Here is a 12,725-nt window from a genome sequence, read left to right on the forward strand (position 1 = left end):
ACAGCCTTAGATATCATTTAGATTTTCCACAAGATATCAGATAATTTCTTTGCATGCATCACAAAAATGTCAAGAGCTCTCCATCTCTTAGCTTCCTGGCTTTCTCAGACTTACTCTTCTTCTTCCAGGCTGTTCACGTGGGCTATGAAATTGCTAGGAATGTAGCCTTGCTTTCCTGTAGTAAGGGATTTTGCTAACCACCACTCCCCTTCACTGTGAACAAAATAAAAATAAATAAGTAAGTAAATAAACGAAACAACAAACAGTAAGAATTAAGATCCCTTTAATCCATTTTAAATAGGATACACTTACACCTTAGGAAGTCCTGTTATTGGACAGAGACCTTCAAGTGGCTATTATAGCATCATTATTATGACTGACTAACACTAGGAGGAATGGACAGTTTCTGAAAATCTCTTCTGAACATTTCCACTGCGGCAATAGCACTTAGATTTATGTACCACTTCACAGTGCTTTACAGCCCTTTCTAAGTGGTTTACATAATTAGCATATTGCCCCAAACAATCTGGGCCCTCATTTTATTGACCCCAGAAGGATGGAAATCTGAGTCAACCTTGAGCCAGTGAGAATCGAACTGCTGGCTGTCAGCAGAATTAACCTGAAATACTGCTTTTTAACCACTGTGCCACCATGGCTCTTGCCTTAAAAAATAGTAAAATACTCATAAATGTTCCTCTCTAAGAAAATCTTTAGTAAAAGGTGAAAGATTTATACAATCTGACAAGAAATCAGAGTTTGTTCCAAGTTAGATGCAGATGAACAAAGCAAATATAATGCAGGAATTTTTGTTTCTGTTCTGAGAAGTATTTGAGAAGTATTTTTCTGAAACTGATGATAAAAGAAATACAGGATAGGATAGGATAGGATTAGATTAGATTAGATTTATTGGATTTATATGCCGCCCCTCTCCGCAAACTCGGGGCGGCATATAATAGGATAGGATAGGATAGAATTTTTTATTGGCCAAGTGTGATTGGTCACACAAGGAATTAATCTTGGTGCACATGCTCTCAGTGTACATAAAAGAAAAGACACGTTTGTCAAGAATTGTAAGGCACAACATTTAATGATAATCCAGGTCAGTGATGGGCTACCAAAATTTTTACTACCACACTGTGGGCGTGGCTTGTGCATTTTTTACTACCACACTGTGGGCGTGGCTTGTGCATTCCCCCCCCATCAGGGCAGTAGCCCACCCCTGATTAGCTACTATATAAAGTGTATGTACACACGCATACACACAGCTCTTCTTATATTATACACATTCAAACTCATTTACTGTGATAGGAAAAACATATCCAGAGCCCAGAAGGGAAAAAAAGGGGGAAAAATCAAACATTTGCTACCGGTACTGTGTACCTGACCAAAATTTTGCTACCAGTACTGCATACCTGACCTTTCCCATAGGAGCCCATCACTGTTCCAGGTACAAATAAGCAATCAAATCATATTAGGTACCAGACAAATCATATGGGAGCAGGTGGGTGATGGGAACGATGAGAAAATTAATAGCAGTGCACACTTAGTAAATTATTTGACAGTGTTGAGGAAATTATTTGTTTAGCAGAGTGATGGTGTTCGGGAAAAAAACATTCTTGTGTCTAGTTGTTCTGGTGTGCAGTGCTCTATAGCATTGTTTTGATGGTAGGAGTTGAAACAGTTTGTGACCAGGATGTGAGGGGTCTGCAGATATTTTCACAACCCTCTTTTTGACTCGTGCAATATACAGGTCCTCAGTGGAAGGCAGGCAGGTAGCAATTTTTTTATTTTATTTTTGCAGTTCTGATTATTCTCTGAAATCTGTGTCTATTGGGTTGCAGAACCAATCCACACAGTTATAGAGGTGCAGATGACAGACTCAGTGATTCCAAATATTGGGGCAAGATTAAATGAATCGAAAGCTGATAAGTGTACCCACCTGCAGAAGACTTCAAATTTCTCTCCTACAGTCAAAGGCAGATCTCGATCACTCGTAGAGACAAAATCATATTGTGCTGTTACATATTTCTTGCCTATAGCATGAGACAAACAGAAACTTTGATTGGGTCTAGAGTAAAATATAAATAAGAACTGGGTGAATAGCTCAAAATGTTAGTTAAATTAGGAGGGTTTTCAGATCCTATTTCTTATTAGACAAAGCCAGAGTGGCACCTGAATGTCCAAGTCTTAATAGTCTTTTAATAATAGTTTTGACTTGGCTATAACATTCCTGAAACCAGTCCTTATATAGCTAGTTCCAAGGAAATCTAGTAGTGGTTTAATTCCTATTTGCTTCCAGAGCAATTTACTGTCATATTTAAAAAAAACAATAAAAATTATTTACAAGAAAAATAATAATGAAAGGAAATAAACCCTAAGTGTTTATTTGCTGGGTCCAGCAACAATAAGATATTGGGTCATTCCATGTCAAGTGGACCAGTGGTAAGGTGGAAATAATCTTTAAAGACTTCCGGTCTGGAGGAGACCGCAGCGGGATCTCTTCGGCAGCGCTCTGCCTCGAGATTCCTTCTACCCCTCCGAAGGTCGCCAGTTGCGATCGGATCGGGCTCGGATGGCCCGATCCCAGAACAGGGGGCTCCCCTCTGTCCGAGGAGCCATCACTGAAGCTCCGGAGGCAGCGGTTCGCCCCGCAGCTTCGGAGAAGGGAGAACCGATCTTCCTTCTGTAGGAAGATTCGGCCAGTGCATTCTCTCCATACCCAGCGGGAAGCAAGAGAAAGCTGTAGAAAGTGAAATTATTGCAATCTATCTGACTGAAAAGGAATACAACAGACAAAAAGACCTAAGGTAAAAAACTCTTTTTTCGTTTCATGTTCAAAAACAGAAGACTTGATCACAGTAAAAGTTTCAAGTGAAAGTTTTTCTTCAATAAGGCGAAGGTGAAAGTTTTTCTTTTGGACAATTAGTATCCATCCGCAAATAACAGCCGAATCTAATTTTTTCACTTTTGTTTTTTCCATCTTGAACTTGAACTTTGGAACTTAAAAAATATTTCTTTTACTCTATGGATTAATAAAATAATTTAAATTTGATATGACTATATAGAAAATCTAAATTGCTAAAGGAAATCTGCAACGATGATTGGAATTCGTATTTTTTAGATCGTTAAAAACATAGTGTTCCGGGCTTTAACTCTGACAGCGGAGGAACACGGTCTTGCTGCCTTTCTTCTCACCTTGTTGTTCTTTTTTATACAATAACGAAATAACGCATAACTTGAAAATAAATGGAAAATAAAAGGAACTGAAACATTAAATCACAAAGAGTTTATCCAGGCTTTCCTTTGGATTATTTACTTCTGGATTAACGTACTTGGATTACTTGCTGATCGTTTCTGGATTATTTGCTGAGAATTTCCCAACATCTGCCTTGCTGCACGAAACTTAACCTGACTCCATTTTAAGATTTGCCTCTTTACCCTTGTCTTGGATCTGGAAAATAAACTTACTCTATTCTAAACAAACGAAAACTTTTAACTTGACTTTGCCTTTGAATTTGAAAATGGAACGAAATACAACTTTACCCCTTGACACTTGGATCTACAACCCCTATTTGCCAGAACAACTATTCGACCTATAAGAAGAACATAAGTATATAATACTGATATTTTGTCTTTTAGAATAACTATTTTCTTCCCTGGTCTCTTTTTGATTCTTTTCTTTTCTTCTTTTGTGCAGTGTTATTTTTAAAAGAAAATTGATTTGAAACATATGCGTTGTTAATAAACCTTGGTTTCCTGCTCTTTTTCAGTGGAATTAAAATACCACCTCCTTCCTTTTTCTCTCCCCTAGAATAATTTCCTCTACTCTTTTTCCTATTTTTCTCTTCTTCCCTCTCCCATAATTTTTTCTTTCTATGTTCTTTTTTGCCTTCTATGAATAGTTATTTTTTCTCATTTATTCTGTCCTCTTTTTAGATCACTTCTTTTTAGTTCTTACTTCTTTCTTATTTTTAAAGTTTTACACCTGGTTCTTTTGGTATTGCCTATCTAAAGTTTTAAAAATAACAATATATTTTGAATTCTGTTAGTAATTGGATTGATATATTGCTATATTTCAGTGATGGCGAACCTATGACACGCGTGTCAGCACTGACACGCGTAGCCATTTTTGGTGACACGCGGCGCCGATATTTGCGATAGCTGGGAGGGGCGAGAACACCGCCTCCCAGCTGGGCGCGCCTGTGCAGAGCGCAGGCACGCCCACACGCTGCCTTTGGCAGCACAAGCATGCCAGCATGCCTGTCCGGCCGGGGAAGAATCGCCCCGGCCGGACGTCAGTTTCAGCTGGGGGGGGCAGAACACCGCCTCCTAGCTGGGCACAACATGTCTAGCCGCCGCCGTCGGTGCCTCGGTTCCGAAGCTCCGCCTCACAGCTGATCACCCTGCTGCCGCTGCTGAGAGAAAAAGAGAGGGAGAGAGGGGGGAGAGAAAGAGATAGCAAGAGAGGGAGAGAGAGGGGGGTTAGCAAGAGAGGGACAGAGAGAAAGAGAGAGGGAGAGGGGGGGAGAAAGAGAAAGAAAGAGATAGCAAGAGAGGGAGAGAGAAAGAGAGGGAGAGGGGGGGAGAGAAAGAGATAGCAAGAGAGGGAGAGAGGGGGTTAGCAAGAGAGGGACAGAGAGAAAGAGAGAGGGGGATAGCAACAGAGGGAGAGAGAGAAAGAGAGAGGGAGAGAGGGGGAAAGAAAGAGAGAAAGAGATAGCAAGAGAGGGAGAGAGAGAAAGGGAGAGGGGGAGAGAAAGAGAGAAAGAGATAGCAAGAGAGGGAGGGAGAGAGGGAGAGAGAAAGAGATAGCAAGAGAGGGAGAGAGAAAGAGAGGGAGAGGGGGGAGAGAAAGATAGCAAGAGAGAGAGAGAGGTTGTTAGCAAGAGAGGGACAGAGAGAAAGAGAGAGGGGGATAGCAACAGGGAGAGAGAGAAAGAGAGAGGGAGAGGGGGGAAAGAAAGAGAGAAAGAGATAGCAACAGAGGGAGAGAGAGAAAGAGAGAGGGGGGATAGCAACAGAGGGAGAGAGAGAAAGAGAGAGGGAGAGAGGGGGGAAAGAAAGAGAGAAAGATAGCAAGAGAGGGAGAGAGAGAAAGGGAGAGGGGGGAGAGAAAGAGAGAAAGAGATAGCAAGAGAGGGAGAGAGGGAGAGAGGGGGAGAGAAAGAGATAGCAAGAGAGGGAGAGAGAAAGAGAGGGAGAGGGGGGAGAGAAAGATAGCAAGAGAGGGAGAGAGGGGGTTAGCAAGAGAGGGACAGAGAGAAAGAGAGAGGGGGATAGCAACAGAGGGAGAGAGAAAGAGAGAGGGAGAGGGGGGAAAGAAAGAGAGAAAGATAGCAAGACAGGGAGAGAAAGAGAGGGGGGATAGCAACAGAGGAAGAGAGAGAAAGAGAGAGGGAGAGAGGGGGGAAAGAAAGAGAGAAAGAGATAGCAAGAGAGGGAGAGAGAGAAAGGGAGAGGGAGGAGAGAAAGAGAGAGAAAGAGATAGCAAGAGAGGGAGAGGGAGAGAGAGGGAGAGGGGGGAAAGAAAGAGAGAAAGATAGCAAGACAGGGAGAGAAAGAGAGGGGGGATAGCAACAGAGGAAGAGAGAGAAAGAGAGAGGGAGAGAGGGGGGAAAGAAAGAGAGAAAGAGATAGCAAGAGAGGGAGAGAGAGAAAGGGAGAGGGGGGAGAGAAAGAGAGAGAAAGAGATAGCAAGAGAGGGAGAGGGAGAGAGAGGGAGAGAGGGGAAACAGAAAGAGAGAGAAAGAGATAGTAAGAGAAGGAGAGAGGGGGAGAGAAAGAGAGAAAGCAAAAAAAGAGAGATAGCAAGAGAGGGAGAGAGAGGGGGGAGAGAAAGACAGCAAGAGAGAGAGAGAAAGCAAGAGAGAGAGAGAGAAAGAGGGGGAAGGAGGGTGAGGGAAAGACATTGAGGGAGGGAAGGAGGGAGAGAGAAGGAGGGCAAAAAAGAGAGGAAAGAAGGGAGAAACAAAGAGAGATGGAGAGAGAGGGGGAAAGAAAGAGGAAGGAAGGGAGAGAGAGAAAGAAAGAGGGAGAGAGAAATAGAGCGAAAGGGAGGAAGAGAGATATTTTTTTGTCCAAACTTTTTTTTGGGCCCCCCCCCACCGCTCAATGTTCCCCAGGATTTTGTAAATGTGAATAATGTGCCGCGGCTCAAAAAAGGTTGGGAAACACTGATTTAAACTATAAATATCACAAAATTATGTTTTTTTCTCAAGGTGACACACCACCCGAGTTATGCTTGGTTTTTTGGCGAATTTTGACACACCAAGCTCAAAAGGTTGCCCATCACTGCTATATTTGAAGGGAAATTGTCAATAAGGTAAATTGAACAGGTTTGGAATTTATAGGAATTCTTTTCCTTTTACTACATATAAATTGAAAGTAATTTTAAATTTTAAATAGTGGATTCAAATTTGATAATGTCAAGCACCTCAACCTTTGTTAAAACGGTTAAAAAACAAACTACAGCAGCAATTCCCTCCCCACAAGGATCACCACATCTTTCACCGTCGCACCAGGTGTTAACTATGTCTACCAAGGACAAAGACAAAGACAAAACAATGCAGTCCAACTTTGCAACAATACAAGAAACTTTAAATACATTGAAAGACTTTATGTTTAAATCTCAAGAAGATGCAACCCAACAACGAGAGGCTATAAAAGAGGACGCAACACAACAAAGAGAAGCTATAAAATCAGAGCTGGCAGAATTTAAAACGGAGATGGCTGAACTGAAAGCTGACATGGGAGAGATGAAAGACCAGATAAAGGAGATGCAACAAACACTACAAGAAAGTGATGACCGAGTTAAAAAAGTTGAAGAGAAGTCTGATAAAACCGAAAAAAGAATGGACTACCTTGAAGGTAGAGCTGATGCACGATATAGAAGATATGATGAATCAATCACTCAGTTGGAGATGCAACGTGCTTCGTATGGGCTACGATTTCAGAATATAAAAGAGGAAAAAGATGAAGATTTAAAAATGACTATGGCTGAAACTATTGGAGGAATACCCCAAGAGGATCCCACAGCACTACTGAAAGAAATCGATGAAGTTTTCAGAACTTCGAATAGCTACATCCGTCACCACAATCTTCCAAGAGAGATACACATCAAGTTCACAAGAAAAGCTTTGCGAGATGACATACTCCACTGGTCAAGAAATTCCAAACTCCAACATCAAGGAATGGAAATAAAAATATTAAAACAAGTTCCAAGAAGTGTCAGAGAAAGCAGAAGAGATTATCACTTCCTAACCAGAATTTTGATTAAAGAAAATATAACTTTCCGTTGGCTCATTCCACAAGGTCTATCTCTGACTTGGCGTTCTACAAGATACAAATTGGAAAATATAGATCAAGCCATGTACTTCTTTGAAAATAGCGGTATCAGCCATCTGGACCAGACAGCTAAGCAACAAGTGGTCCAACAACAACCAGTGCAACAGCAACCAGGGGAAAAACCAGCAATCCAACAAGAAGAAGTCTTGGGGGCCACTGCTCAGATAATCGAGCAGGACCAAGGTGCCAGAAGAGTTCAACCTCAGCGAGAAACCAAAAAACCTACTAAATGACAACAAGTAAAGACTTAAAAATCTTTTCTGTAAATGTCAATGGACTTAATGAACCAAGGAAAAGGAAACAAATCTTTTCCAAAATCAGAAATCAAAATGCTCAAATTGCAATACTACAAGAAGTGCATATTAAAAAAAGTAACCAAAAATTACTGTTGAATCCCAAAATTGGAAAAATGTATGCTGCATTAGCAGATTAAAAAAAAGAGGAGTAGTGATGTATGTTGAGAACTCTATAAATTCCAAACAAATATTTAAGGATAATGAGGGTAGAATATTGATTGTACAAGTTGATATTGAACCCAGACCTCTAGTTATTGTTTCTATCTATGCCCCAATGAAGATCAAATGACATTTTACAAAAAACTACACCAAACAATAATAGAATTAGCTATTGAAAATGTATTAATAATTGGTGATTTTAATGCTATCGTGAATAGACAACTAGACCATTCAGGGGGGGGGAGGTAACAATAAAAGGAAAAAAAGTAAAAAAACAAGAAGGAACCTACTACCTAGTACTTTTCAAAAAATGAAAGCGGAACTATTATTAAATGATATCTGGAGGGAAAGATACCCCCACAAGAGACAATATACCTTCTACTCCAACCCCCACAAAATCTGGACAAGAATAGACATGGTATGGGCACCAAAAATGGTTGCAGAACAAATAAAACAGGTCGGGATAGATGTCAATACATGGGCTGATCACAACCCAATAGTACTTTATATGAGAATTAATAATAAACAGAACAACTGGCGGATGAATAGAAATATTTTAATACATGGGGTGATCACAACCCAATAGTAGTTTATATGAGAATTAATAATAAACAGAACAACTGGCGGATGAATAGAAATATTTTAAATGATAAGAAATATAAGGATTGGATTGAAAAAGAATTAAAAATATTTTTTGAAATTAATAAGAACTCCGACACTACACCACAAAATTTATGGGATACAGTTAAAGCCTATATAAGAGGATTAACAATATCCTACACAGCAAAATATAACAAGGAAAACAAACTAAAATATGTACAATTAATAAATGAATTAAAACAACTAGAATTTTTATCGCAGCAGCATATTAAGAATAGAGATTTAAAAACAGAAATAAATGTAATTAAACATAAAATTAGAATCATAGAACAAAACCAGATAACTGAAAAAATTAAAAGAGCAAAGCAACACTATTTTGAACATGCAAATAAACCAGGCAGATGGTTAGCATATAAACTTAGAAAACAGAGGCAATCAAAATTAATTAAAAAATTAGAAGACAAAGATGGTATAATAAAATATGATACAGAAGGAAAGGCAGCCATTGTGTATAATTTTTATAAAGATCTATATGCAAAAGATAATATTAGTGAAGATGAAGTTTTTAACTATTTACAATCTTTAAAATTACCACAAATAACAGAAGACCAACAGGCCACTATGGACGGACCAATAACAATGGAAGAACTCCTAATAACAATCAAAAAACAGAAAAATAATAAGGCCACGGGCCCAGACGCCATACTGGCAGAATGGTATAAAATAGAAAATGAAACAATAAGAAATAATATGTTAGAAATTTTCAACCAATGCAGACTCGAGGGTAAAATTCCTAAATCTTGGTCAGAATCACTAACAACTTTAATACACAAACCGGGTACAGAGCCAGAAAAAAATCAAAAATTACAGGCCTATATCATTATTAAATGTAGATTACAAGATATCTATTGCTATTTATGCAGACAGACTTAAAAGAGTCATAAATGGAATAATACACCAAGATCAAAATGGGTTTCTACCAGGGAGACAAATTAAAAATAACCTCAGAACAGTTATAAATACACTAGAGTACTATGAACAATATCCAGGTAAGACAGCATCCTTAATGTTTTTAGATGCCCAAAAGGCCTTTGATAACGTCAATTGGATATTTATAAAAATGCAATTAAATAAAATGAGATTTGGCCCAAAATTTGTTAATTTAATAGATACTATCTATTCAAAACAAACAACTAATATAATATTGAACAATAACCAACTACCAATACTCGAGATAAATAGGGGAGTTCGTCAAGGTTGCCCTATATCACCATTGTTATTCATTATGATTCTGGAAACTCTATTAATTAAAATAAGAACAGATCCTAAAATAAAAGGTTTAACTGTAGGAGATGAAACTTATAAAGTTCAAGCCTTTGCAGATGACTTAACGTTTATAATTGAAGAACCGATAACAACAGTCCCCACATTACTGCAAGCTATAGAACAATATGGAAAGGTAGCAGGTTTAAAGATAAACAAAAGTAAAACACATTTTCTAACAAAAAATATGAGCAAAACACAAGAAACCAAATTAGAAAGCATTTCTGGAATAAAGATTGTTTAAAAAGTGAAATACTTAGGAATATGTCTAACAGCGAAAACAATAACATTAAAAAATGATAATTATATAAAACTACTAACAGAAATTAAAAAAGACTTAGCAATGTGGAATAACCTGAAAATATCATTTCTAGGAAGAGTTGCAACAATTAAGTTGAATATTTTACCTAAGGTCTTATTTCTCTTCCAGGTAATCCCAATAAATCCAGGGGGAATCTTTTTTAAAACTTTGACAAATATAGTTAAAAAATTTATATGGCAAGGGAAAAAAGCAAGGATAAAAATAAATTGTCTAGAAGATATTAAAGAAAGAGGAGGATTTGGCCTTCCAAATTGGAAATTATACTATCAGGCTGCCGCCTTAACATGGATTAGAGATTGGATAACTCTAGAGAATAAAAGAATATTAAACCTAGAAGGACATGATCTTATGCTTGGATGGCACGCATTTATATGGTATGACAAGGAAAAAAACCACTCATACTTTAAAAGACACACATTAAGGAAGTATCTATTAGAGGTCTGGAAAGATATAAGGAAAAACCACTTTCTAAATATCCCAGAATGGCTTGCCCCCCTAGAAGCAATAACACATCCGAAGTCTATAAAAGACAAGAAAATATTTTTTAGATACAAAGAATTACTAAATGACCAGATGAAGTTAAAATCTAGGATTAAATTACAAGAAGAAGGGATAACAATAGATTGGTGGCATTATGCCCAGATTCGATCTAGATATCAGAAGGATAAAACCCTTTATATTTTTAATAAAAGTAAAAATTGGCTAAGTAATCTAATCACTACCAACCCAACAAAAATGATAGGTAAAATATATAAATTCCTCATTGCTCACAAAAATATAGAATTGACTTTAAAAGACACTATGATAAGATGGTGCAGAAATATCGGCAAGGAAATAGATATAGATACATGGGAGAAAGTTTGGACTAACAACTGGAAAATGACTAAATCAGTCTCATTAAAAGAAAATCAAATTAAAATGTTTTACAGGTGGCATCTCCCACCAAATAGGATATCAAAAATGTTTCCCAAAACATCCCCACTGTGTTGGAAATGCAAGAAAGAAATAGGAACCTACTACCATCAATGGTGGACATGTGGTAAAGCTAAAATATACTGGAAGATGATAGAGAAAATAATAAAAGAAATAGTAAAGCAGGATATAGAAAACACCCCGGAATTTTACTTATTAGGAATTACCAATCAGACTTATAAGAAAGAAATTCTTTATTTAATTATACACATACTAACTGCGGCTAGAATAATATATGCGCAAAATTGGAAGGGGGAAGAAATCCCCAAGGAAGAAGAAGTCATAGCTAAAATATTAGATTGCGCTGAAATGGATATGATGACAAGACGTTTAAATGATCAAGAAGATACTAAATTCTATGAAACATGGAACAATGTTTATAAATGGATAGATAAGAAAAAATAAGATACACAAATTTACTTTTAGTTAATCTTTTGTATTTGCTTTTACCTGGGTAATAACAATGTTAATATTAGTTTATATGTATCGTTTGATGATTATGGTATACTAGTTTATGTATAAGCAACATATTAAGAATTTTGGTTTATATACGCATAGTAGTTAAAATTAGTTTAAATGTATCGTTTGATGATTATGGTATATTAGTTTATGTATAAGCAACATATTAAGAATTTTGGTTTATATACGCATAGTACTTAAAATTTGGAAAATTTTAACCTAAATCTACTAGACTTTTTAATATTTAATATATATTTAGCTATGTATTCTTTTTCTGTATTTGAATTTATACTTTCAAGAGAAGCGGGGGAAATGCACCCCCACTCTATGTTTAATGTTTGTATGTGTGTTTGTTTATTTTAAGAAAATGAATAAAAAAATTTTTAAAAAAAGAAGGAAATAATCTTTAAAATTGGTCCGTTTCACATGGAATGACTCTATTACCAGTTAGCAATCTTATAAAGAGGCACAATTGAGAGCATTTTAACAAACTGCATTACTGTTTGGTTTGGTGGCTGTAGTGCCCCAAAGAGAAGGTCCATTCAGAGAATGGTAAGGACAGCCTGGAATAGAATAGAACAGAACAGAACAGAATAGAATTCTTTATTGGCCAAGTGTGATTGGACACACAAGCAATTTGTCTTGGTGCACATGTTCTCAGTGTAAATAAAATAAAAGATACATTCATCAGGAATCATAAGGTACAAGCCTTAATGATAGTCATGGAATATAAATAAGCAATCAAATCACATTAGGAAACAGTAAATATAATGCCATGTAGTCATAAGTGGGAGCAGATGGGTGATAGGAATGATGAGAAGATTAGTAGCAGTGCAGACTTAGTAAATAGTTTGATAGTGTTGAGGGAATTATTGTTCTGCCCCAGCTAAGAATGTAGCAAACACACTTATTTTAATCAATAGCCAGCTACTAATGACTGCCTTAGTAGAGGTCACATACACATAAACCTCAAAGCAGTATTTTTTTGCAAAAGCCCAACTGTTAGTCATCATTAACAGTTGGCATAAGTTCAGAAAGTTTTAAATCAAAGAATAGCAATTAGTCTTTGATAGCTCATTAAGTTTGTCAAAATGCCCAGGAGATTAGCAGAGCTGAGATTTTCCAGACAGAGCAAAACACACAAATTTCAAACGTTGTTTCCTGCAGAGATTCAACTGGCCCGGTTTTCCTTAAGTAGAGTAGGGGAGTGGCCAATTACCTCCAACTCTTACTCCTGAGGAGGCCTCCTC

General features: G+C 37.3%; 1 protein-coding gene and 1 non-coding gene across 2 annotated transcripts in view; both read right to left on the reverse strand.

The window, feature by feature from the left end:
- Window positions 1-12,725, reverse strand: part of BLK (BLK proto-oncogene, Src family tyrosine kinase) — a 45,202-nt gene that overhangs the window by 16,476 nt on the left and 16,001 nt on the right. The window contains exons 4-5 of the mRNA XM_070741761.1: window positions 1,940-2,033; window positions 115-213 (exon numbers count right to left, since the gene is read on the reverse strand). Of these exons, the coding sequence (XP_070597862.1) occupies window positions 115-213; window positions 1,940-2,033 (193 nt within the window). The remainder of the gene's footprint in view (window positions 1-114; window positions 214-1,939; window positions 2,034-12,725) is intronic.
- Window positions 646-758, reverse strand: LOC139158264 (U5 spliceosomal RNA). The gene has a single exon (XR_011557655.1). It is a non-coding gene; the product is annotated as a U5 spliceosomal RNA (small nuclear RNA).

The sequence above is a fragment of the Erythrolamprus reginae genome, chromosome 1 (assembly GCF_031021105.1).
Source record: "Erythrolamprus reginae isolate rEryReg1 chromosome 1, rEryReg1.hap1, whole genome shotgun sequence".
NCBI classification, from domain to species: domain Eukaryota; kingdom Metazoa; phylum Chordata; class Lepidosauria; order Squamata; family Dipsadidae; genus Erythrolamprus; species Erythrolamprus reginae.